The following is a 25519-nucleotide window of genomic DNA, read 5'->3' as shown; positions in this document are numbered from 1 at the left end:
TTCATTTTTTAAAAGTGTTACCTTCATCTCAGGGGCATGAAACTGTGACTTTTCCTAAATAATCCAAACACGCAAAAAACTGGGCTTGATTTGGTTGTTTTAAAAGTGTTTAAAAAAATGCCGTTTGGGGTCAAAATTACCCCACATTGAAAATCAATGGGAAAAACTAATTTTTTTTCATTTTGTTTTTTCAAAAATAAAAGTAAATCCATTATTGTATGGTACCACCCAACGGGTGGTATTTTAGACTTAAATTATAGAAACCAGACCTTTTTATCCATCGCACCATTCAAATGATAACAAACATGATGTAAAAGTCTTTACACTTTACACCATCACAATAGATGATATACCCAATGTTACATGTGTTTAGTATATTTTCAGTACCCAAAACCTTAACAGAAAAGGGAGAGATGTGTTCCTGGGTGTCCATGACCCCGGTAGAGAGAGAAAACACGTCTCTGTAAAACAGGCCCAGAATGTGGTTTTATTCTTTTATGGTTCAGCTCTAAAAATACACTCTTGTCCACCTGTCCTACAATTATAAATCTGAAAATGTCTACATATAAACCAAGGTCTGGTCCTGGAGCATACTGTAAATAAAAAGTGGAACAAACTTGCACAAACATCTGCGTTGCTCATAGTGTCAACATCTGCCAGATGTGCATGGACTTTAGTTGATACGAGTACCATATCAGTGTTTTGCACTCTGCTTGTTCTATCACTTTGTTTATTAGTCATGTGATTTATATAAAATGTTGTATTGTTTTGAGTACCCTTTACTCCTATTCATTACAGTTCTTTAATTATAATCTAAAGTTTTTCCACAAACCAGCAGATGTCAGTATTCTATCCCTAACACACAGAGCAATGTCCAAAAACAATTTAGATTTAATTAAGATCGACATTTAAGGTATTTTTTATTTAAAATAATTTTTCATGAGCCAATTTATGCCCTAGTTAAGTAATTGTGCAGTAAATAGGTCAAAAACATCCACATTTCCACAAAAACTTTCAGACCCCAAACACCAAAAACTTTATCCTTTTTAACACTGATTAAGAAATATCCACAACAAGATAAGCTTATTATATTATATCAAATATTATACCCCAACCCCAAGTGAAGTTCAAAGATTGAGGACTCTACATAAATTATGCTATCATCAGTAAAAGCCTGAATAAACATCGGCTACATAAAAGACTGCACAGACAGCATATGAATATCTTTATCTATTTAGTTTGACATATTTTTGTGAAGAAAGACAAGCATATTTAATCTACCTGCTCTAGTTCTTCATTCTACAATAATGTCAGCTGGGGGGAAAACTCTGCTTTGTGATTATTCAGCAAGAAGAACAACAGACATTTCTAAGAATATATGAATTTAACATTATTTTACAAATAATGCAAGCTGACTTGATTAGTGGTCAACCAATATGTTTTTTTTTTGGCCGATGCTGATATTTTAAATATATGATTATAGTAACTGAGAAACAAAATATATAAATATAGATTTTGCATATTTATCCAATATTCATTTAATTTAAAAAAGTTATAATGAGGTAAACATTGTAATTTGAGGTTTAATGATTAATGCTTATAGATTAAGATAATATGTATAATTAATTAATTCCTTGATTTTGATAAATAAATTGCATAAATAAGTTCCATTAAGTTACTTCGTAAGAAGTTGTTTCACTTTCTTGAAGTTAAAAATATATTATTAGACCAATGATTAATCTGGGGTCGTTTCAATAAGGAGGTTCATCAACTCTGAGTTAAAACTTGACCTCTTGAATTGACTTACTCTGAGATAGTAAACTCTGAGTTTTCAGTTACAGAACAGCTGATCTGAGTTAGTTCAATTGACTCTCGAGTAGGTTGACTCTGAGTTAAGCGCGTACACAACCAGCATGAAACGCTATCATCAATGGAGCTCAGATATTATGATTTACCATGGCAACAGCACGTAAAAAAGAGGTCCACATACTTTTTACTACTGAACGTGTTACTGCAAGTGTACAGCAACTACGAGCATATATTTTAAAGAAATTAGTTGTTGTTGGAAATTGCTACTCTAGTAAATGCGTACATTTAATCACGGTTAAAATATCAGAAGTACATAAACTGAGGAGGACTGTACATTTTTACACCTTATATTCAATCTCATGCAGATGCAATCTCATGGACAAAAAGATGACAGCAGTTCAGCTAAAAATGAAATTAGGCATAAAAGGCTACGAACTTTACAAATGTCCCTTATGAAAATTAACCATGGTTTTACTACAGTTCAAACAACAACAAAAAAACATGGTTGGCTACGGTAGTAAAACCATGGTTTTGCTGATAGTAATCAATACACCAAAAAAAAAAAAAAAACATGATTACTACATTGTTACCACAATAAAACCATGGTTAATTTTCGTAAGGGGTTTATCATGAATAAAATGGAAATACGCCAAGCTGGTTTTCGAACTTAGGTCGCCGACAGTACATCTGCCGAGACCACTGCACACAGCACTACCCAATAGACCAGCAGATCTGAGTGAATTCATAAGAAATTTAAAGTCAACTGTTCAGATGTAAGAGCACAATCACAAAGGCTGATGTTATTCGTGTAAGGATATTTTTATATCTAAAATGACTGCAAAGAACCACTCGGGGTCTAAATCTAACTTTCTACAAATTAATGCAAATTCATCATCTACAGGATCCTCTATAAAAGTACATGACATTTTAGTCACTTAGACGATCTCTGTACATTAGTATATCATATTAGCTTTACAAGTTATTTCAATTTACTGTTTTAATTATTAAGTTGAAAGTTTTGTGTAATATAAAAAATATAAAGTAGTTAAAATGGTTTGCACTGCCAATTTAACTATAATTAAGCTAAAAAATATTTTACAGTGTATGTAATAAAAATTTGGCCAATGAATGAATGTACTAAAGCAAATAACACGATTAAACACAGCTACTACTTTAAAATGGGGTGGAGACCACAAGAAACTCTGAGTTTACAGGATATAACCTTACTCTTCTTGACTAGGTTAGGTTCAGAGAGTAAGTTACTCCAGAAACAGACTCTGAGTATAATGGCGCTTTTCCGCTGAGCCTCATTGAAGTTGCATTTAAAGGGACACTTCACCCATTTGCATTAAGCTTTGAATAGTTAGAACCCCAGTCATGTTTTTGAATGGTCGTGCATCATTTTCTCAGTTGTCGCTGAGACAGGAGACATACAGATTTCAGTGTTGCACTTCCTTCTTTCAATGATGTAAAAATCATCATTTTGCATCATTGAAAGAAGGAAGTCCAATATCTTTGTTGAGGGAGTGAGACTACAAAGACCCCTTTTCTCGGCCAAATAGGCAACAAATTCTAAATGTATGTTACATTTCAACTACAGATATGTCACACTTTCAACAAAGATTAATGTTTCTACGGGTGAAATGCTCCTTTAAGCATATAATGCTGATGTGCACGTCGCGAATGTTCCGCCACAAACTGCAAGTCTGGAAAAAACATGTTTGCTCAAGGCAGCGCAAGCTAGCACGGAGGTAAAGCTAATCTTTTACATTAGAGTGATGACGCTGAAAGTGATGATTCTCTCAGACCAATCAGTGATCTACTGTGTTTTCGCGTCATGTTTGGTATCAGCTCGCGTCGCTTGAAACCCCAACAGAGGTGGTACGAAAAAAAGTATTAGGTACCACGTACTGCACCTAATGGGAAAGCTCCCAAAAGTAAGCTGACCCGACTCAAACTAAACCAAACCATGGGGTACTATGCAATGGAAAAGCGCCATAAGTTTCCTCTACTTCTGAAACATACTTGACGTACCCGGCTGTCTCAGGTTTAACCTACATCTCATTTTGAAATGGAAAACTCTTAGTTTCCCTCATTTCAGGGTTAACATACTCAGAGTTTTCACTTAACCACCTTTCTGAAACAGGCCCCTGTTCTTCTGTTTTGTCTTTGCAAAAACCATACAAAAACATGACAACTGCCCAGTCTAAGTTATATATATATATATATATATATATATATATATATATATATATATATATATATATATATATATATATATATATATATATTTATATATATATATATATATATACAATGTCTTTTTATCACCAGTTGTAGTTACTGTTGAACAGTTTGAGTGAGACTTTGTTGCTTGCCAAACTCAGAGTGTTACACACAACACAACGTCACATTATAAAAGTAAATGATTATTAGTTATCTCACTGTCTTTTAGACATTGATTGTGTGTTTGATTGATGCAGCACCACATGAGCCGGTCGGCGTGTAGTACATGGCTGCTGCAGGAGTGATTTAAAACATAGACTGTAAAAAAAGATGGACTTAGTGTCCATGATGTCACCCATAGAGTTCTGAAGATCACTTTTAAAGCCAATAGTAGGTGGTGTCTGCCATCGCCATCTTGGCAGCATGTCAACACCCATCACTCGCAGACATCCGAAAATGGGTAAAAAGGCGGGACGTGATTGAAGCTGATGTGACTGGTTGCTGAAACCACGCCCGCCTAGCTCGACTCTAGTGACAGCAGTGGTGGTTCAACCGTCACTCAAGTAGGGATGGGCGATATGGCCTAAAATCCATATTGCGTTATACATTGCAGCCTCTTGCGATAGCGATATGTATTGCGATATAATAATTTCAATAAAATCATTTTAGAACAGGTTATATAGACCCTTAGAAAAGCCAAACTGCTAAAAAAGTAGGTAAAAGTAAACCGTTATGGCCAGATTAGTCTTGTTACCTCTCTTAGCTGGAACTTTTGCCTCACACACTCTACAGCAGGGGTGTCCAGACTTTTTTGTGTGGTGATCTACTTTTAAAATGATAAAGCTGACAAGATCTATCTGCTAAAAAACACAGTTAATTATTTTTATAACACTAAACACTTTAAATGCTTGTAAGGACTATACTGCATATATATACTGCATGTTTCACAATTACTAGACCATAATGCCAATTTCGCGCGTGGAGCAGCAGTTAACTTATGTGCAATCTACCAGCATTGCCGTATTGGACACCCTTGCTCTACAGAGTATATTTTCCAGCTGCTTGTTGGACGGCGTAAATCCAAATAATGTTGCATCAGTCTTTTTCACGAGTTCCTCTGTTTCGCTGACGCTTTCATCCATGTTTATTCGGCTGCAGCTCGTGGCTCTAAAGTTCGCGGGTAGATTGTGTCATCAACACGCATTATCGCGATAGTGCAATAGATTTAAAATCTCTATCGTATGCCAATTTTCTATCGTTTATATTGCATATTGTTTATATTGCCCATCCCTACACTCAAGTGGCCACGCCCTTAGTTATGCAGAAATTAAAAGCTTAATATAATTTAAATGGATGAGTTACAAAAGAATTCACCCCCTCACAGTTGTCAAAAACAATTTTTATACCAAGCTGTGAACATATTTTTTTTCTGCTGTAAAGATGGGGATTTTAACATGGAGGTCTATGGGAATTGAATCTCTTTTGGAGACACCCTCTAGTGAGCAGTCGATGAATTGCAGTTTAAATCACTTCTGTATTGGCTTTATCAGAGAGATCGGAAGGTTGCCCCTTGGTAAAAAACATATGAAGCAGTTTGCTTTCGCTGTGCTTTGTTGTCGTGCTCCATCCGGTCTGTGGGGCGCTGTGTATTCATCTTGGAACACAATGCTAATGCGCTAACGTGACCCAACAAGAGATTCTATCGGCCAAACAGAAAGATTTATCGGGTGAGGCTGATAATAAAAAAATGTGAAATATCAAATATCGGAAGCTAAATTTAACAACACTTCACAAAGACAAAGCTATTGCTAGTGTTTGCTGTTAAATGGCCATCTGCAGTTATCTGCTTCATTTCCACAGAACACCACATATAATAAATGCTCTATGTTTTGTTTAGTTTCGTTCTTTGTGTCTGTCTTGTTTAGCTTTGCATTAACAAAATAAATTAAGCTATATAACAGGAAGCTAATAAATCTCTCATGATGTGGTTATTTGGCGGAGCAGCAAATCTAAATAACACGCGAGCCGGTGGACAAAAACAAACAACCGGGTGTAAAACTATAAATATAGGAATGTAGGGATAATAAATGCTGAACCCTAATAATACATGATCAACAACTTTTCTGAATCACACCCCTGCTGAAAAAACAGCATCAAACCAGCATGGACCAGCATGGGAATTATGCTTGTCTATGCTGGTTTAGCTGGTGGTCACAGCATAGCAGCACCAACACACAACATATGCTGGTATGACCAGCATGGGATGCTGGTGCTAATGCTGGTTTAGCTGGTGCTAATGCTGGTTTAGCTGGTGCTAATGCTGGTGCTGATGCTGGTGCTGGTTTAGCTGGTGTTCACTAGCAAACCAGCACCAAAACACAACATATGCTGGTCTTGCTGGTATGCTGTTTTTTTCAGCAGGGACACCCAATATTATTCACAGCGATTTCATGTACTATGGCTTGTAAGTCCTTATCGATCTGAAATCACTGTTAGTTTGAGTCGTTTATAACATGCATTTGAAAAAGCAACACTCATCAAACATGATCATTATATGTAATCTTTATTATCATGAAAATAACTGAAAAGGTTTGAAGAACAGCAATAACGATATATACTTAAAGGAACAGTATGTAAGAAATGTTTATCAATTAAACATAAAATGTCCCTGATATGTCGCTAGACATTAATTAATCATTTTCATTTCAAATGCTTATATCACTGACAACAGTGGTATGGTCAGGATATTGTCATTTAAAAAGTGGAGTTGCAGCCCTCAACTGATGTTTATGTTGTCATTTTGTGTATTGGCCACCAGTTGTGTGATTGCAGTACCAGTTTTAACCACAAGTTTTGTGATTGCAATACCAGTTTTGGCCACAATCCTACATACTGTTCCTTTAAGACATTTCCTGGAGCTATGTGTGTAATGGTTCTTCTTCTGCGGCACATATTGAGTTTCTGCACAAGAGTGCCCACTAGCGTTTGGATGTAGCGGAATTTCACAGTAATTCATTGGAAGCATAGCAAGCATCATCGGCTGATATATCAGAGCACCCTAGTGATCTGTATTGCCAAAACAATCTGAAATACATACAAATTAATTTTAATATATATTTTACATTAAAGTCTGTAAAAGACAGTACAAGTGAAGTAAAAAAGCCCTGTGGTGGCACATTAACCCTTTCCCTGCCAGTGGTTTTTAAAAAGTTGTCAGCCAGGGTGTGACGAGACACTTGATCTACGAGACGAGACACGAGATTGGGTTCACGAGAACGAGACAAGATTTTAAAATTTTTTAAGAAATCCTCAATGATAAAATAAATGAATGGGAAACTGAAATCACATTATTTTTAAATGTTTTAACTAATCAAGGACTGTCCCTAACAATTATTTTGCTAATTGATAATGAAGTATTTTGATATTTTTGGTAATAAAAATAGACCCAATTTAATGACATAATTTTGACGATGCAACAATCATTTGTTCAAATAAAGTATCAAAACAAGTAAACACAGTAATAAGTAGCCTTTGTAATAAAAAACAGCATTATGTATTATAACAAATGCCTGCAGGGGGCGCTATCGGACCTGCTTTTGTTACTTTCACTTTAGAATCTAAACTGTAGCGGCTTTCTTTTAACCAAACAACATTTAAATCAATTTAAAACTTTAATATTTGTCCAATTCGTTACAACACAAATGATATAGCCACTTTTATTATTAATCAAGAACATGCTAATAAAATCAAGTAAAATCAAATAAAAATATAAAATCATGTAAACTCTAAGTGAGGGTTTAATCTGCTAAGACACTTTTGACACTGATCAACAGACAATCGCAATGCGTAGACGAACATGATTGGGAGCCCAAACAAAAAAGCACATGTAATAAAAGACTGAATATAATGCATGCACACTGCACTGGAAAAAGTCTAGCCAGAAACTTAACTTTATGCTAACAGTGACCGTTTCTCAAACAAAAAGCTGCATCCTCCGGAGGTCGCATATGCAGGCTGCATACGTCATCAAGCCTGGTTTATTTCAGTTAACTGAGCATTACATTCGCAAGTCATAAGCATATTACAACAATTTACGATTAACTTAATATAATAGTAAACTTTATAATTGTTAATATTCTGTAATAATTCTTTATGAAGTATGCAGTCTACAAATGCGACCTCCAAGGGATGCAACTTTTTGTTTGAGAAATGGCCAGAAACATTTCACCTCCATGGGAAATCTCGTGACATAATTAATTTCGCGATACATATTTAATCTCGCGAGATCTCGTCGCACAAGATCTCGTCCCACACCACTAAAGCAAGCGCCACCATTTTTTATAATTTTCACATAAGTTTAATGCCTCCTAGAAAATGTTCTTCTATAAATATATAAACATACAGTATATCAAATGAAAGAACAGGCCCTCTGCTTTAAAGCGTAACTAAACCCCTGGTCAGCGCCTGACTCCACCCACTGGCAATATTTGAAAAATGCAAGAAAAGTGGGCAGATCCCAACGGAGATAGAGGGGACGAACTAAGCTCGTACCAAGTGTGTGGTGAGATCGTAACAAGGGTGTAGTGAGCTTGAACCTGCTTACGTCACGAGTTACTTTTTGGACCCAACATCCAATAGGAAAATTCAACTGCAGTAGCCACCGTTCAACCTGAAGAGGGCGGCACTCAGACGTTTTTACACCATATATTGTAGTATTGAAACACTTTATATCCAAATGTCAAAAAACTGACTAAAATCAATGAACAGCACTAATAAAGCATCATTCTTACAGATCATTAACTAAAAAAAGTTGGGTAAGGGTTTAGTTACTCTTTAAAAAAAGTTTGATCCTAACTTCATTTGTTCTCTTTATATCACCTCTCAAATATGGATAGGTTTCTTCAAAAATACCAAATCTGCATTTTTGTGAAATACTTCTGATAGATCAGATTCAGAGCGATGATAAAAACTTTGTCTGAACTGTTTGGGGGGAGGGGTTGCTTCCTGGTTTTACAAGAGTGGGTAAGAGTGCACCACCACTCGGATGATAATGGTATTGCGGATTGCTGGAAAAACTTGTCATTGGCAGGGAAGAGTAAATTGTCAATGGCGGCGAAAGAGTTAAAAACAAACATTCAGATAGCATTTTTTTATTCAAATTATAATTGCAGATTTAATATTGAACCATTCATGCACATCCATAATTCACAGCAGTGTAAAAACTGTAACGGTAATAAAGTTACGTGAAAATTCCACTAATATTAAAGTGTAAAGAAATTCTTGATTCTCATTCTTGCCATCCAGACGAATAACAGAACCTGACTGTAAGAGGAGGAAGATTGAGCAATCTGATAATAAACCACAAGACTTCAATGAAAACATGAATCCTCATTTCAGGTGAAATATACAATATTATTTTATTTAGTAGTAAATGTTAGAACATTTTGACCTTTTCTATTTTGCCCAAATTTAACATTTTACAAACCATTGATAGTGCTGTGTCTTATGATGCAAACATTTTGTTCAGTACATTTTTACTCTTACAGGTATTTGTGTAATAATCTGATATATTAATTTTTAATTTACAGTCATGAATCTGATCCTGCTGAAGTGCTGAATACATTCCGATCAAATCTGAGGAAGAAGTTTGAGTGTTTGTGTGAGGGAACATCAAATAAGAGAAACCCAACACTACTGAATGAGATCTACACAGAGCTCTACATCACAGAGAGTGAAAGTGGAGAGATCAGTAATGAACATGAGGTGAGACAGATTGAGACACAATCCAGAAGAACAACAACAGAGGAGACACCAATCAAATGTAATGACATCTTTAAACCTTTACCTGAACAAGACAAACACATCAGAAGTGTGCTGACAAAGGGAGTCGCTGGCATTGGAAAAACCGTCTCTGTACAGAAGTTCATTCTGGACTGGGCTGAAGAGAAAGAGAATCAGGACGTCCACCTCATATTTCCACTTCCTTTCAGAGAGATCAATTTGATGAAGGACAAAACACTCAGTCTTTTAGATCTTCTTCATCTTTTCTTCCCACAAACAAAAGAAATAGAAATCTTCAGTGATGAATATAAAGTGTTGTTCATCTTTGATGGTTTGGATGAGTGTCGTCTGTCTCTGGATTTTCACAGCAGTGTGAGGTTGTGTGATGTAAGTGAATCAACCTCAGTGGACGTGATGCTGACAAACCTCATCAAGGGGAATCTGTTTCCCTCTGCTCTCATCTGGATCACCTCCAGACCAGCAGCAGCTGATCTCATCCCCTCTGAGTGTGTTGATCGAGTCACAGAGGTACGAGGCTTCACTGATCCACAGAAGGAGGAATACTTCAGGAAGAGAATCAGTGATGAGAGTCTGTCTGATCAAATCATCTCACACCTGAAGTCATCCAGGAGTCTCTACATCATGTGTCACATCCCAGTCTTCTGCTGGATTTCAGTCACTGTTCTAGAGAGAATGTTGTGTGAAGCAGAGAAAAGAGAGATCCCCAAGACTCTCACTCAAATGTACACACACTTCCTGATCATTCAGACAAACATCAAACATCAGAAGGACTATGAGAAGAAAGATGAAGACATGATCTTCAAACTGGGGAAACTGGCTTTTGAGCAGCTTGTGAAAGGCAATCTGATCTTCTATGATGAAGACCTGAGAGAGTGTGGCATTGATGTAGCAGAAGCATCAGTGTACTCAGGATTGTGTACTCAGATCTTCAGAGAGGAGTTTGGTTTGTATCAGGGGAAAGTTTACTGCTTTGTTCATCTCACCATCCAGGAACATCTAGCAGCTCTTTATGCTCACATCTCCTTCACAAACAACAACACAAATTTGTTTAGTAAAAAGAAGAAACAAACTGAAATAGAGAAGATTTCAGTGTCTGATCTGTATAAGAGAGCTGTAGATGAGGCTCTGAAGAATGAAAATGGACATTTTGATCTTTTTCTTCGTTTTCTTCTGGGTTTATCAGTGGATTTGAATCAGAAACTCTTACGATGTTTGATGACACAGACAGATCAAAGCTCTCACAGCAATGAGAAAACAGTTGAGTATATCAAGAAGAAGATCAAGAGCACTCGATCTCAAGAGAAATGCATCAATCTGTTTCACTGTCTGAATGAACTGGGTGATGATTCACTGCTGCAGGAGATTCAACATTATGTGAAATCTGGAACAGTAAGAGGAGCCAAACTCTCTTCATCTCAGTGGTCAGCTTTAGTGTTTGTGTTGTTGACATCAGAACAGAAGATGGATGAGTTTAATCTGGAGAATTTTGAGAATTTTGTTAGAAGAGGAAACAAAGCTGAAACACTGAAAGTTCTTAAGGAGCTGCTGCCTCTGATTTATGAATCCAGATCAGTTCAGTAAGTGTAAACTTTACTCTTTAATCTTAATTACTGAAGAAAAACCTCACAAATCTTCAGTTCTGCAGATGTCATACAGAGTTTAGTGTTTGATGTGTTATCTGTGTGTCTTTATTTATTCACACACAAAGACTGTGTGTGTGTGTGTGTGTGTGTGTGTGTGTGTGTGTGTGTGTGTGTGTGTGTGTGTGTGTGTGTGTGTGTGTGTGTGTGTGTGTGTGTGTGTGTGTGTGTGTGTGTGTGTGTGTGTGTGTGTGTGTTGCACTATCAAAAATGAAATGAATTCGGAGTTTAAAGATAATCCAGGGTTTTTTCATTCCAGGTTTATTTTTATTCAGGTTGTGTTTAACCCCTTAATTTTAAATACTGATTAACAGCAGATTAAAACTTGAATCTGTATTATATCCTTCAGCTGTGATTTACTTTTGTGTACCTAAAGGTGTTACCACACAGCAACAATGTTATTATTGTTTTTCAAAGTGTAAATATATACAGCTCATACAGGTAAAGGAAATGTAACTGTGCTCTTTAGAGTCGAGTAGATCTTTATTGTCCCACATTTGTCATGGATTCATAAACAGACATCTCCAGTAGACACATGTAAGACAAACTGTAGGGATGTCCATGTATGTCATTTTTTTTTCAATTTCAATTAATTCGTAGTTCTAAAAAAACGAGTACTCGATTAACTGGGGGCGGGACACTCAAGGGGGTTGGTCCTACGCGTCACGGTGAAAATTAAAACACTCAAAACTTAATTTTAAAGAAACTATGACAGAACACATACTAGATTATTAATGAATTAAATGTTTTTTTTTAACAGAAATGGTCGTGACATAAGTGCTAGTAGGCTAAGTATTGCTAGTATTGCGCGAGCAGTACAGACCATATACTGTGTTTTATATATTATTATTAACGGATTATGTATTCTTATGTCAACAGACAAATCAAGCAAAAAAGTATCACTAATAAGTACAATCCAGGAGAACAAACTCATTACACATAATTATTGGTTTTGAGTGTAAATTGTGATGTAGCAGTCTCAACAATACACTCGTTTCACCCTGGACAACGCTAACATATTCCCGTTTATAAAACATTTTCAAACGCATTATTTCCGCATATTACAGAAATCTAGACCTGGCAGGGGATGAATACTGCTTGTGCACACCATGCTAATTGCTAAAAGCTAGCGGGAGGTCTGGACCATATCTTGGGAAAGTGATAGAGACTCGAGGGTAGGCTCGTCGGAAAGGTCCGGTCGGTAAGGCCTGGTCTTGGTTAGTTTGGCAAAACACCATTACTTAGTCAGTAAGTTCATGTAGAATTGTAAAATAAAGCAATTCAATATTTCTTATAACTTTCGAAAAGTACGGTAGCTGGTCACTGGCTTTGCAGGAGAAACCCAGCCCAGTCTCACGAAATTTCGTTATATAGTCACGTATTTTTTTGATTCTTTTTTCGTGCTATTATCACGAAATTTCGTGTTTTTTCGTGATCGTATAACGAATTCCTGTTTTCGTGTGATTATCACGTATTGGTTACTCAACTGTTTTGTCCTATTTTCTTACCATTGTCGCTTCGGTTTAGGGTTAGATTTACATAAAATGACATCCCTAACCAAACCCAACTCTAACCCCAACGCCAGGCGACATATAAAAAAATAAATCAGAAAAAATTGTATAAACCAATATATAAAGTGACATTCTAATGCAAGCACCAAATCTAACCCTAAACCGAAGCGACAATGGTTTAAAAATAGGAAAAAGCAGTTGAGTAACCAATACGTGATAATCACACGAAAACAGGAATTCGTTATACGATCACGAAAAAACACGAAATTTCGTGATAATAGCACGAAAAAAGAATCAAAAAAATACGTGACTATATCACGAAACTTTGTGAGACTGGGTAGGAGAAACCACACAAACTAACTAGCATAGGGTTTTGCCACCTCGTTATTAATGGCTAATGACTGCTAAAACACACACACACACAAGTTCACCCGCTCGTCCCGCACAAATTCGTGGACGGGATTATGTCAGTTTTTTAACACTGCTAACAATATCTATTTAGCTTGTCTACAAACATTAATAATATTAACATTACTATTGTTTAAAAGTCTACGTGTTAAGCATCAGTGTATGGTCTCTGTTTTGAGATACAGATGCTCTAGCATCATAAATGTCCAGATGACAACATGCAGAATATAAACGGGACTTCTTACCTTTGTATTGATAAAACAATCGCAAATTATGGAATAAATTTCCCGCCTAATGTATTGAGGTCACGGTTCAAAAAATAATATGCGTGAATGAAAAAAAAATAAGCGCAAATTTGATCTTTAAACAGAATTAAAATTAAATTGCACAAAACTGAAAAACGAATGCAAAGTTATCCAAATTGCATACAAAATGACATTTTCTTTGTTTATATTACTCCTTTATTTCTTCTCTCTAATATTTTCTGCTCATATTTATTTGTTTTGTATGGTTGTGCTGTTTTTTCTCTCGCTCTTATTTCCACACTCTGCGCTTGCTTTTCCAAAAGTTGCCGTTAGAGTTTCATGCAAATCAGGGCGGACTTAAGCGTCACCACTGGTCCGCTAGTTGTAGATTGACAGCTCCTTTAGCCAATCAGTTGAAGAGGAAGTTGACATCACTCCAGTGCGACTCCCGGCTGCATAGTCGTGCAGGAGAGGATGGATAACCGTCAGCTGGCAAATATTAGACAATTAAATATCATTAAACAAAATATTGTTAGTGTTTGACAGAAATACACTTATGTCTGTTGTGAGTAGCTACTCTTTGTCAGTTCTTTAAGATAATGTGTCATCCATGTAAATGAAAGTCCGTTAACACGAATCCTTTCAGCTAGTTTAGGTTTAGGCAGTGGAGTGAATCTTTGCAGTTTAAGGCTAAAATGAATTACATACATTGGCTTTACACATTCTATGCTCAGTACACTATAATGATAAAGTGATAATAGTTAAGTAATGTGCAAACGTATACAGTATAAAACAAAAAATATTATGATATCATAGGCATTCAGACCTTTCATAGATGGCTGTCTGCTTTTTAGGATAAATACATTTATGAAATTACCATTGGTAGACTTCAGCCAAGTTGTACATCTGAACGATCTTGACAAAAAAAAACATAATAGCAAACAGCCTGAATATCAGTGTGGTGCTTCAGGTTTTTATTTTGAATAAATGTACAGTAGTTATAACATGTTATAAAAGGAAGCTTTGTGTTTACTGTAGGGGATTTCCCAGTATTTATAAGAAATAAAGCATTTTCAAACCAATTGCTTTTGTTTTATTTTCAGACCCATTGTGTTTACTCGGGCATTACATTATTTGTATTAATACAAATAAATAATAAATAATACAACTCAACAATACAGAAAAGGCTTTGTTTATTATCTGTGCTAGGAACTGCATAACCGTTAAATGACACAAACTAAAATAACTGTATGCTAAATTTACATAAATTATAAACTGATGCTTTAAGCTCCAAAGTATCCAGCAAGCTGCACAAAATGAAACTAAATATATCTGCCAACAATCTCTGAATTGTGAATTTCCATTAATAGTCCTTTATTAAGCCAATATTCATATTCTGACAGCATACAAAGAAAATAAGTTTAAAAACACTGCATTACTTTCTTGCATATGACGTGTGTGAATAAATAGATACACAAAATATACTTTAAATATTGGACATATATAAATATTGGACATAAGGAGATTGGTTTAAAGATGTTTAAAATCTCCAGCATGTCTCTTGGTGTGTCAGAGCCAGAACACAGAAATGGATGAAAGTAGCCAGATTTAGTGCAAAGGTTTATTTATCTCCACATAACGTTATATTAAGATTATTAAGGCGACAGGCAGGGTTGTAGAAAGGCTACATGTGTTTCAAACTGTACACGGGAAGGCACATGTACAGTGTACAGTTTTATAGGACCTGTTGCAATAAGACCACGTATTGTGCCAAAAAGTTTGCAATATAAACGTAAAAACAAATATATAAACATGCATTTAAATCCAGCACAAAAATGCCACTGTGAGTGTATAATGAGCACATTAAAAGCAAAAGTATTCATATAACGTCATTTAATGTCTCGTATTACAATAAATATAGCTCTCATGACTTCACATAACAGCATAAATTCATGAATAAACATAAAGAAGCAGGATTGATATGCAAACTGTACTATTATTACTTAAATAAAGGTAATATTACTGAAGTAAACTTTGAGGTAAATACGCTAAGCGCTAACCGCTAAGTGTAAATAAGCTCAATAACAGTAGAAAAATTCAATTTTCTCTCAAAACGGACTCTATAAATGCCAATAATTATATTTAAAGAAACTGTAAATGCATACTTCACTACCTGTGAATATACAAAAAGTTATCTGAAATTATCAAAGCCCATCTGACGGCTATCCATCTTCACCTGCACGATCGCCTGCTTTGAGTCGCACCGAAGTGACGTCAACACCCTCTCTTCGACTGATTGGCTAGAGGAGGAGCTGTCAATCTATAACTAGCGGACCAATGACGACACTTAAAGTCTGCCCTGATTTGCATGAAACTCTAACTGCAACTTTTGGAAATGCAAGCGCAGAGTGTGGAAATAAGAGCAAGGGAAAAACAGCACAAGCATACAAAAAAAAAAATAATATGAGCAGAAAATATTAGAGAGAAGAAAAAAATGAAAAATATAAACAAAGAAAACGTCATTTTGTATGCAATTTGGATAACTTTGCATTCGTTTTTCAGTTTTGTGCAATATAACTTTAAATCTGTTTAAAGTTCTGATTTGCGCTTATTATTATTTTATTCATGCATATTATTTTTTAATCCGTGACCTCAATACATTAGGCGGGAAATTTATTCCATAGCAAATCGAATCCTTTTTAAGATGTGTGAATAACCTGTGAAAATCGTCTAGAATACATCCAATGACCATTTTTGCGAAATCTGAGACTCAAGACAGAGGACATTCAGAAACCTGTATCTCACTCAAAACAGCATGGATGGATTTTTTTCCAAGTTTGTATGCTTGTGGAAGCACCAGAGACACAAAAGAACACCATATTAGGAAAAACCCAGTTTTTCATAATATGGGCTTTAAGTCTTTTGATATTATCTTCGTGATTAGTTGTGTCGTGTCGTCCCCTTACCTGTTCTCAGTCACGATATGCTCGTATTGGTCTCTAGTATCTCTTGAAATTTGATGTTTAAATATGAGATGATATAAGGGAACTTGTGACCAAAATTGTGACCTGGTCTGATGAGTCTTGATTCCTGTTGAGACATGTAGATGGTAGAGTCAGAATTTGTTGTAAACCGAAAGAGAACATGGATCCATCATGCCTTGTTAACAGGCAGTTCAGGCTGGTGGTGGTGGAGTAATGGTGTGGGGGGTGTTTTCTTTCCACACTTTAGGCCCCTTAGTGCCAATTGGGCATCGTTTAAATGCAACGGCCTACCTTAGCATTGTTTCTGACCATGTCCATCCCTTTATGGCCACCATGTACCACATCCTATGATGGCTACTTCCAGCAGGATAATACACCACGTCACAAAGCTCGAATCATTTTAAATTGGTTTCTTGAACATGACAATGAGTTCACTGTACTAAAATGGCCCCCACAGTCACCAGATCTCAACCCAATAGAGCATCTTTGAGATGTGGTGGAACGGGAGCACTGAATCTAGCACTGAATCGATCGATTAATCGAGTAATCGGATAAAAATTGTGTGTGTGTTTTTAAACAAACCCCGGGGCTAAGAGGTTTTGTAGGCCCCCCTTCCCCTCGATTTATAGTCTCTTTTTTATAATATCTAGGTAATCTACATCACAAAATGCACTAGTTTCTTTCGAGACATACAACAGTGAGTTTTTCCTCTTTGAGCCAGAAAACACCATAATATTGTTATTATTATCACTGAGCCCACTTGAGCATAAACAAGACACTTTATTTAACAACCACACACAGCAACTTGTGGTGATAATAAAACCAAAATGTGTGAAAGTTTATATGTTTATAAGCTTTATGTTTATATAGTTTTTGGAATATAATTTGCAGAAAATTGCCACGCACTAACTAAATGCTCACCACAGTTTTAAAAATAGAATAAGTTAAAGTTAGTTTTAAAGTGAAAATGCATTAATGATAACAAAAGATAAGTCTTATAGACAGAATCTTGTTTTTAATCAGTTATTTATTTGTAGGCTACTGAAGATATAGTATGCATTGTATTTAGTATTTATGCATACATAAGCATGTAAAACGACCAAGTATGAATATGCACAAGACAGACAGGGAACATACCTGTATATAAGATCTTTAGATAAGGAGATTATAATGGTGCTATTAGATGGTTTTGTCGCTCTTTACTTTCTTAGACTTGCACCTTTACCGTTGCGTCTCTTTCTCGTCTTTCTAAACCAACAGATGTGTGTACTGTGAGCTGACGTCGGATCAAACTACATCGCTCCAGCCACGCACGCGTCACTGATATAAACGCGAGTAAACTTAAACTTTATAACAACTAACAGCATTATGTGCGGGAACTCCTTTCTTAATTTAGCGGCACAGTTTCTTGTGCACGGTGGGAGAGACTTCTGCATGCCAGAGACTCAGCTGAACGAGCACAGAGAGAGCGAACGAGCGAGCGCGCGCACGAAAGAGAGAGAGACCTGCACCTACAGTGCTTATTATGAAATTTCAGAAATTACTCTTTCATTTGTTGGTGGATTATTTCCCGTTTCTCTGTCACACTCAGTCTAACATGCAGGAATGTCAAGTTGACAACGCGCACTTAATTACATTACGCAGAATAAAAAATATGTTACGTCTGACATTTTATTTCACGTTAAGTTACAATGGACCAATCAGCAGCCATGTAACGTGCAATTAGAGTGATTGACAGAAAACCTGACAAGTTACAAAACAATATGACAATTTCAGCTCGTCATGAACGCAAACTTGGGAGGCCCTTGAACTTGGGAGGCCCCTGGGCTTCAGCCCAGGTAAGCCCGTGCATTAAGGCAGCCTTGCCTGACATCAAAGTAAATATCTGCTTTATGTACATTTCTACACCTGCAGCATTTACCATTAGGCTACTAACAAATAATATATAATTTCTGGTGTGAGCCTATTTGCTATGGTAACAACCTGTGTGTATGTGTGTACGTGCACTTGTGTTTGTTTGTGCACGCGTGCTGTGCGTGAGGAAGAGTGACACCCCACTCAGACGTTCAGTTGCTTCATTGCATTTTGGTACGGAAGAAATTAGGGCTGAAACGATTCATCGAGTTACTCGATTTACTCGATTCAAAAAATTCCTCGAGGCAAAAATTCTGCCTCGAAGCCTTGTTAAATTCCTATGACGCGCACTACACGCGCCGAGATCTGATTCACATGGACCGTTGATCAATGTTCAGGAAGCACATCATAGCGCGTGGTACATTTTGAATTTAGTTGGCGCGATGGCGGAGCGAATATGTCCATAAACGGCAGAGAGAGAATGTCTAAAGTTTGGGATCATTACATTACATTCAGCATCTGAACCGAAAACATCCACTGCTGTTTCACCAAGCGTCGATGAAACAAGGTAACGTAGCTTCCGCTGTTTTAATCCCATACTGTATTTGTAGCGATGTCGTTATGCGGTTTGACTAGATATGATGTTTAGCTTTGATGTTTTTTAGTAGTAAACATATTCACGTTCAATTGCAGGATAGTATAGCTTAAAAAAGAACACTTCTTTTTTAAGCTATACTATCCTGCAATTGAACGTGAAAAGTTTTTTTTTTTGCTTGTATTATGCACAAATTCACTTAAATTTTATATTTTATGTCTAAAAATGTGACTTATTTTCTTAGGTCATTTTGCTCATCAAGAAAATACATCTTCATTTAAGAATTTTTAGATATTTATACTTAAAACAAGACAAAAATACTAAGAAAGTAATTTTTTGCGGTGAAGTGGGGTTCCCTTTCAGTCGGTCACTACGACGTCACGTCGTGACCGACGAATTGGGAACTCGCTTAGAGAGACCAATCTGCTTCGAATACTACTAAAACGCCAATGAACTTGGCATTGAGATATTTGCATAATGCTGGCGCCGCCCCGCCAGGTGCGTATATAAGCAGCAGGTGCAAATAGGGAAATTAGCTTTTATTCGCTTCGAAAGCCTGCAGTATCTGCTACTGAGAAGCTACTCTACTCTGTTGGGATCTGATTGCTGAAGTTGGTTGTACTAGCAGTACCACAGCGGACGCTTCGCTTATTCCACGGCTCTACATCTGTTTGTTGTTTTTGAGTTTAGTGTGTGCGTTGCCTTTCCCTGTGCGCTCATCAACTAAGCATCTGAGTGAATTTCCCTAAAAGAGTGATACGAGAGAGCTTTGTGCCTTGTTAAAGGCAGCCACTCTCTCGTATATCCGGACATCAGCGTCCTTTTCAGGATGGCTTTTCGTCCGTGCGATCTTGGGTGCGGCAAATACATGGGTCCGAAGGACGGTCACGAGCGTTGTCTTTCGTGTTTGGGCATCGAGCACGCAGAGGCAGCGTTCGCTGGGGGTAAGTGTTCTCACTGCGAGAGCATGTCCCTTGTGGATTTGCGCAGACGGTTGTCTTTCCTCCGGGAAAAGCGCAACCCTCGTCATGCGAGTGCTGAACGCCGCCACGGTGCGGCTGTGAAGCTCTCAAAGGACGACTTGCGCATCACTGTGCTGAGCCGAGCGGGGGATTCGTCCTCAGGCTCCCAGCCTCCTCATCCACAGCCGGTTGATGTGCCGATGGAGACTTCAGCGTCGTGTTCTACGATGTCTCTAGAATCCATCGTGCCGCCCTCCGGGTCCACCGACGCCGCAGCATCCGAGGGTGGGCCTCCTCCCCCTGACGTGGACCCCGACGCCCTTCCTCCCTCTGGTCGGGTTGGGACGCCGGAGTTCGATCCAGAGATGGTGGCCGTGCTCGCTCGAGCGGCGGAGACCGTAGGGTTAGAGTGGGTTCCCCCCCTCAGCCCGAACCGTCCCGCCTGGATGATTGGTTCTTTGGAGCTGCCCGGGTTTCACAACCCTCTCCACCGGTGCCTTTCTTCCCCGAGGTGCACGAGGAGCTGACTAGAACCTGGAAGTCGCCGTTTTCCACGAGATTACGGCCGTTTCAGCCCTCCCCCCTCACCTCCCTCACCAGCGGAGCCGCTAAGGGTTATACGGGGATCCCTCCCGTGGAGCGTGCTGTCGCGATGCAACTGTGTCCGGCACACGCTCCCTCTTGGAAGGACCGCCCAACCCTCCCCTCTCGTGCCTGCAGACAGTCCTCCGGTTTAACGGGCGCTGCCCACCAGGCATGTGGAGAGGCGGCTTCAGCCCTGCACGCAATGGCGTTGCTGCAGGTTCATCAAGCGAAGGCCTTGAGGGATCTGCACGAGGGAGGACACGACTCGCCTGTCCTTTCGGAGCTCCGGGCTGCCACTGATCTGGCTCTTCGCGCTACGAAGGTGACAGCGCAGGCGATTGGTCGTGCCATGTCCACGATGGTGGTCCAGGAACGCCACTTATGGCTATGTCTGGCGGACATGTCGGATGCGGAGAAGAACAAGTTCTTAGACGCTCCCGTGTCCCAGGCTGGTCTCTTCGGTGAGTCGGTGGAGTCTTTTGCCCAGCAGTTCTCCGCCGCCCAGAAGCAGACGGAGGCGATCGCTCAGATCATGCCCCGGCGCAAGCGACCTGCATCTCGCCCTCCAGCGCCGGCGGCCCCGTCTGCTCCTCGCCGAGGGCGCCCTGCGGCGGCTGCCTCCACCCCCCCCACTAGAACATCTTCCAGGCCACGGAGGGGGAACAGCCGTCGGCAGCCCGCCCCGCCCGCCCCACCCGCTTCCCGTGGTAAACGGAAATCGAAGCGGCCCTGAGACGGGCGACCTGGATACGGATGGGATCACTCTACGGGAGACGGTGATGGCATCGCTCCCTCCACCGGTAGAGGGCCGGGTGGAGAATCTTTGGTTTCGTTTTGTTCTGTTCCGCCGGCTTCTCAGCCGGCACCCACAAAACCACAAAAAGAGTGCATTCCTATTCCTTCTCCAGGTCTCCAGAGGATCGAGAGAGATGTGAGCGGGCATTTACGTGCTCTTCCTCCCTCTCCTCTATCGCCAGCGGGTGTCCTGAGGAGTTCCAGCTCTCCGCTGAGGAGACGGGACCACCAGCACCCTCTTCGGAGTCTGTGCTCTCCGCTGAGGAGACCAGACGACCGTCACCCTCAGCGGGCTCAGGTCAGTGTCACACACACATACTGTAGATGCTTATGCTGTCACAGCAGACGCACCGGCAGTCCCACCTGTCTCGCTTCGCTGCCCCACCGCGGGTACTTCGGTAGTGTCGTTATTTCTCCTCGTACGGTGCCTGGGTGCTTGGCTTCAGTTCCCAGCCCGTTTCGTTGGGTTTTACGCACAATCCGCCTCGGTTACGAATCCGGCACACCCAAAATTCGGGCTTTCGTTTCACTGTAGTGAAAGCGTCCGATGCACATGTACTGCGTGCAAAAGTCGATATCCTGTTGGCGAAGGATGTTCGAGCCGGTCCCTCTTACCGAGATGATGATGATGATAGGGTTTTCCAGCCTTTATCTCATAGTACCCAAAATACGCGGCGGGTTACGATCGATTTGATTTACGCACCGGCTCTACAAAGGGGTTCTTTTGGACGATAACGCCGAGGCTCGTATTTCAATATTCAGATCGTTTGCATCCTTAGACCTGTAAGACGTGTACTTTATGTGTCCATCTCCCCTCGCTTTAGACCGTTTTTCGCTCTGCGTCGTGGGGTGGGCATATTAATACTAAGTACATCATTCGAGCTGTCTCTCTCTCTCTCCGTGTCTCCATATGCTAGTCACGGCTTTAAAATATCAGAGAGAGCGTTGTTCGCATTCTGCTTTTTTCTACGTCGACTTATAATAGCCCGTTCTTGGCAGACGTGTGCGAACACAGAGAGTTAATGCTTTGGCATCTCGCTCGTTTAAGTCTTCAGGTCGACTGGGAAAGAGCAACTTTGCCCCGTGCAGAGGATCCTTTTTCTCAGTATGGAAATAAGACTCGATCGACTAATTGGCGTGTTTAACAAGAGCGCGCAACCAGTCAGTTCTGACTTGCCTCGGTTTAAATCGAGGGAAGTACGCGGTCCCTCTGAAACAATTTCAGAAGCTCCTGGACATATGACAGCATGCTGCGAATGTGACGCCGCCCGAGCTGCTTCATATGAGACCGCTTCAGCGTTGGCTTACGATCGAGTCTCGAGGAGAGCGTGGCACACCGACATACACCGTGTAAACATTGCACCTGCGTGTCATTTAAATTTTTCCCCGTGGTAGACCCGGCATTTCCGATAGAAGATATGCCCCTGAGGGGTCTCCTGGCATTCTGTATATTGCAATGCCCTCAGCACGGGATGATCAGCCACGTATGACGGGCTTGCAGTCTCAGGGGTGTGCATAGCACCCCAACTGCCGCGAGCGGTGCGCTGTATATCTGGGACTTGTACGCTCCGCTATGGAGATGCGAGGGAAGGATGTATTAGCCGACACCAATAACATTGCGACTGTTGCGTTATTTACCGTTAAGGCGGTTTTGCGCTCTCGTCACCTGTCGCATCTCGCTCGTCATCTCCTCCTTTGGAGTCAGAAGCATCTGAGGTCCCTTCGTGCCATTCACATTCCGGGCTCGCTCAATACAGCAGCGGACGCGCTTCTCGAGCTGCGCGCCCCGGCGAATGGCGACTCCACCCCCAGACGGTCCAGCTAATTTGGAAGAAGTTCGGTTGTGCGTAGATAGATCTGTTTGCGTCGCCGGACGATACCCACTGTCGCCTATTTATTCACTAACCGAGGGCAGCCTCGGCGTGGATGCGTTGGCACACAGCTGGCCTCGGGGGATGCGCAAATACGCATTCCTTCCAGTGAGCTTAATCGCACAGACACTGTGCAGAGTCAGGCAGGACGAGGAGAGCCTTTTATTAATCGTCCGTACTGGACGACTGGGAATTGGTTTTTCATATTTAATGCTCCTCGCGACAGCCCTCCCTGGCGGATTCCCCTGAGGAAGGACTTTCTTTCTTAGGAAGGGGCACATTGGCACTCGCGCCCCGACCCGTGGGATCTCCATGTATGGTCGTTGAGCGCGCGCAAGGTTTAGGTGATTTATCGCAAACGGTATCTAACACCATCGACGCGGTTCGAGCACCGTCCACAAGATGGGCTTACGCGCTTAATGAAACCTTTTTCGTCACCCGGTGCTCTTTGCAATGCGAGGACCCCAGAGAATGCCCCATTAACATTGTGCTTTATATCTTCAACGTAGGTTAGATGGTAGGCTGTCCCTTCGCCATTAAAGTTGATATCGCCGCTATTTCTGCTCGTCACTCACCCACTTATCAACGGCAGATCAGTTGGCCAGCATGATTTGGTTATTACACTATAAGAGGCGCTCGCAGGCTAAACCCCTCGCGCCCTCCTTCTATTCCTCCTTGGGACCTGTCCATGGTGCTGAAAGCCCTTCAGGCCCCCCGTTCGAGCCTTTGCAGTCTGCGAGTCTGAAGTTTTATCAATGAAAGCTCTGACCCTGCTAGCTTTGGCCTCAGTGAAGAGAGTAGGGGATTTATATGCATTCTCTGTTGACGATTCGTGCCTTCAGTTTGGTCCTGCTGCCTCGAGTGTAACATTGAGGCCCAGACCAGGCTACGTGCCCAAAAGTTCCCACCACTCCTTTCAGAGATAAGGTGGTGAGCTTGCAAGCGCTGCCCCCGGAGGACGCAGACCCAACCATGGCTTTGTTGTGCCCCGTACGCGCACTGCGACTCTACGTGGATCGCACGCAAAGCCTCAGGACCTCAGACCAGCTCTTTGTTTGTTATGGTGGCCAGCAGAAAGGAAAAGCTGTCACTAAGCAGAGGATGTCTCATTGGATAGTTGATACTATCGCCCTGGCTTATAATCTTCAGGGTATTCCTTGCCCCTTTAATTTGAGAGCGCACTCCACACGGAGCGTTGCCTCATCTTGGGCTCTAGCTCGTGGTTCCTCGCTAACAGACATCTGTAGAGCTGCTGGTTGGGCGACACCTAATACGTTCATTAGATTTTACAGTGTTCGTATCGAGCCTGTATCCTCTCGTGTTCTTTCCTCACCAGGGAGGGCACGGAGAGCAGACTCGCATGTCGGCTTGCAGCCTCCAACTGATGCTTCATAACTGTGTCAGTATGGAAGGCCTTCAGAGCAAAAATGCGTAATGGTTTGAATTGTTCTTCCTCCGCTGCCTTGGCAGCCTTTGTTGCGGAGCATTGGCTGTCAGCCTTCACTAGCTGCATCCTCGCGAACCTACGTGTTGGCTCGGGCTCCACATTGTGTCCCACCGGGTTCCTTTGTGAGTATTTTTCCGTGGGGTTAATCCTACTAGCCCACGTTTCCCTTAGCAGAGCACTGCTTTGCTTACACAGCCACGGCTGTCATTTTACCTCAACTACGGTTGACTTTCGCCCACCATTAGCCCTTAAGACGGGTGGTGGCTTCCGCAGCGTTCCTATCCCGCTCAGGTAGGGCGCTTCCCAGTCGCTGGCACTTCTGTGGGGTTAAAGGAACATCTAGTGCCCGGCCTTCTGCCTTAAAACCTAATTCTCCTTATCCTTAAGTGGAACCGGAGGGCTTTACGCAGACACTGGAAGAGGTCAGCCCCTAGTGGCGTTTTGGTAGGGATTCCCAATTCGTCGGTCACGACGTGACGTCGTAGTGACCGACTGAAAGGGAACGTCTCGGTTACGGATGTAACCCTCGTTCCCTGAAGGAGGGAACGGAGACGTCACGTCCCGTCGCCACAGGTGCTGCCACCTGCTGTTACGGCCGGTCACACTTTCCGGCTTTCTCAGCGAATAAGAAGCTAATTTCCCTATTTGCACCTGCTGCTTATATACGCACCTGGCGGGGCGGCGCCAGCATTATGCAAATATCTCAATGCCAAGTTCATTGGCGTTTTAGTAGTATTCGAAGCAGATTGGTCTCTCTAAGCGAGTTCCCAATTCGTCGGTCACGA

At 40.7% G+C, this 25519-nt stretch overlaps 1 protein-coding gene across 1 annotated transcript in view; it reads left to right on the top strand.

Annotated features, from left to right (window-relative positions):
- The window catches only part of LOC135771633 (protein NLRC3-like), a 64766-nt gene that overhangs the window by 3823 nt on the left and 35424 nt on the right, over window positions 1-25519 (top strand). The window contains exons 3-4 of the mRNA XM_073815469.1: window positions 9340-9432; window positions 9624-11414. Coding sequence (XP_073671570.1) covers window positions 9340-9432; window positions 9624-11414 — 1884 coding nt within the window. The remainder of the gene's footprint in view (window positions 1-9339; window positions 9433-9623; window positions 11415-25519) is intronic.

This window comes from Paramisgurnus dabryanus, chromosome 8 (assembly GCF_030506205.2).
Source record: "Paramisgurnus dabryanus chromosome 8, PD_genome_1.1, whole genome shotgun sequence".
In the NCBI taxonomy this organism is placed as follows: Eukaryota; Metazoa; Chordata; class Actinopteri; order Cypriniformes; family Cobitidae; genus Paramisgurnus; species Paramisgurnus dabryanus.
The sequence above is the reverse complement of the archived record's forward strand: the minus strand, read 5'-3'. Positions and strand labels throughout refer to the sequence as shown.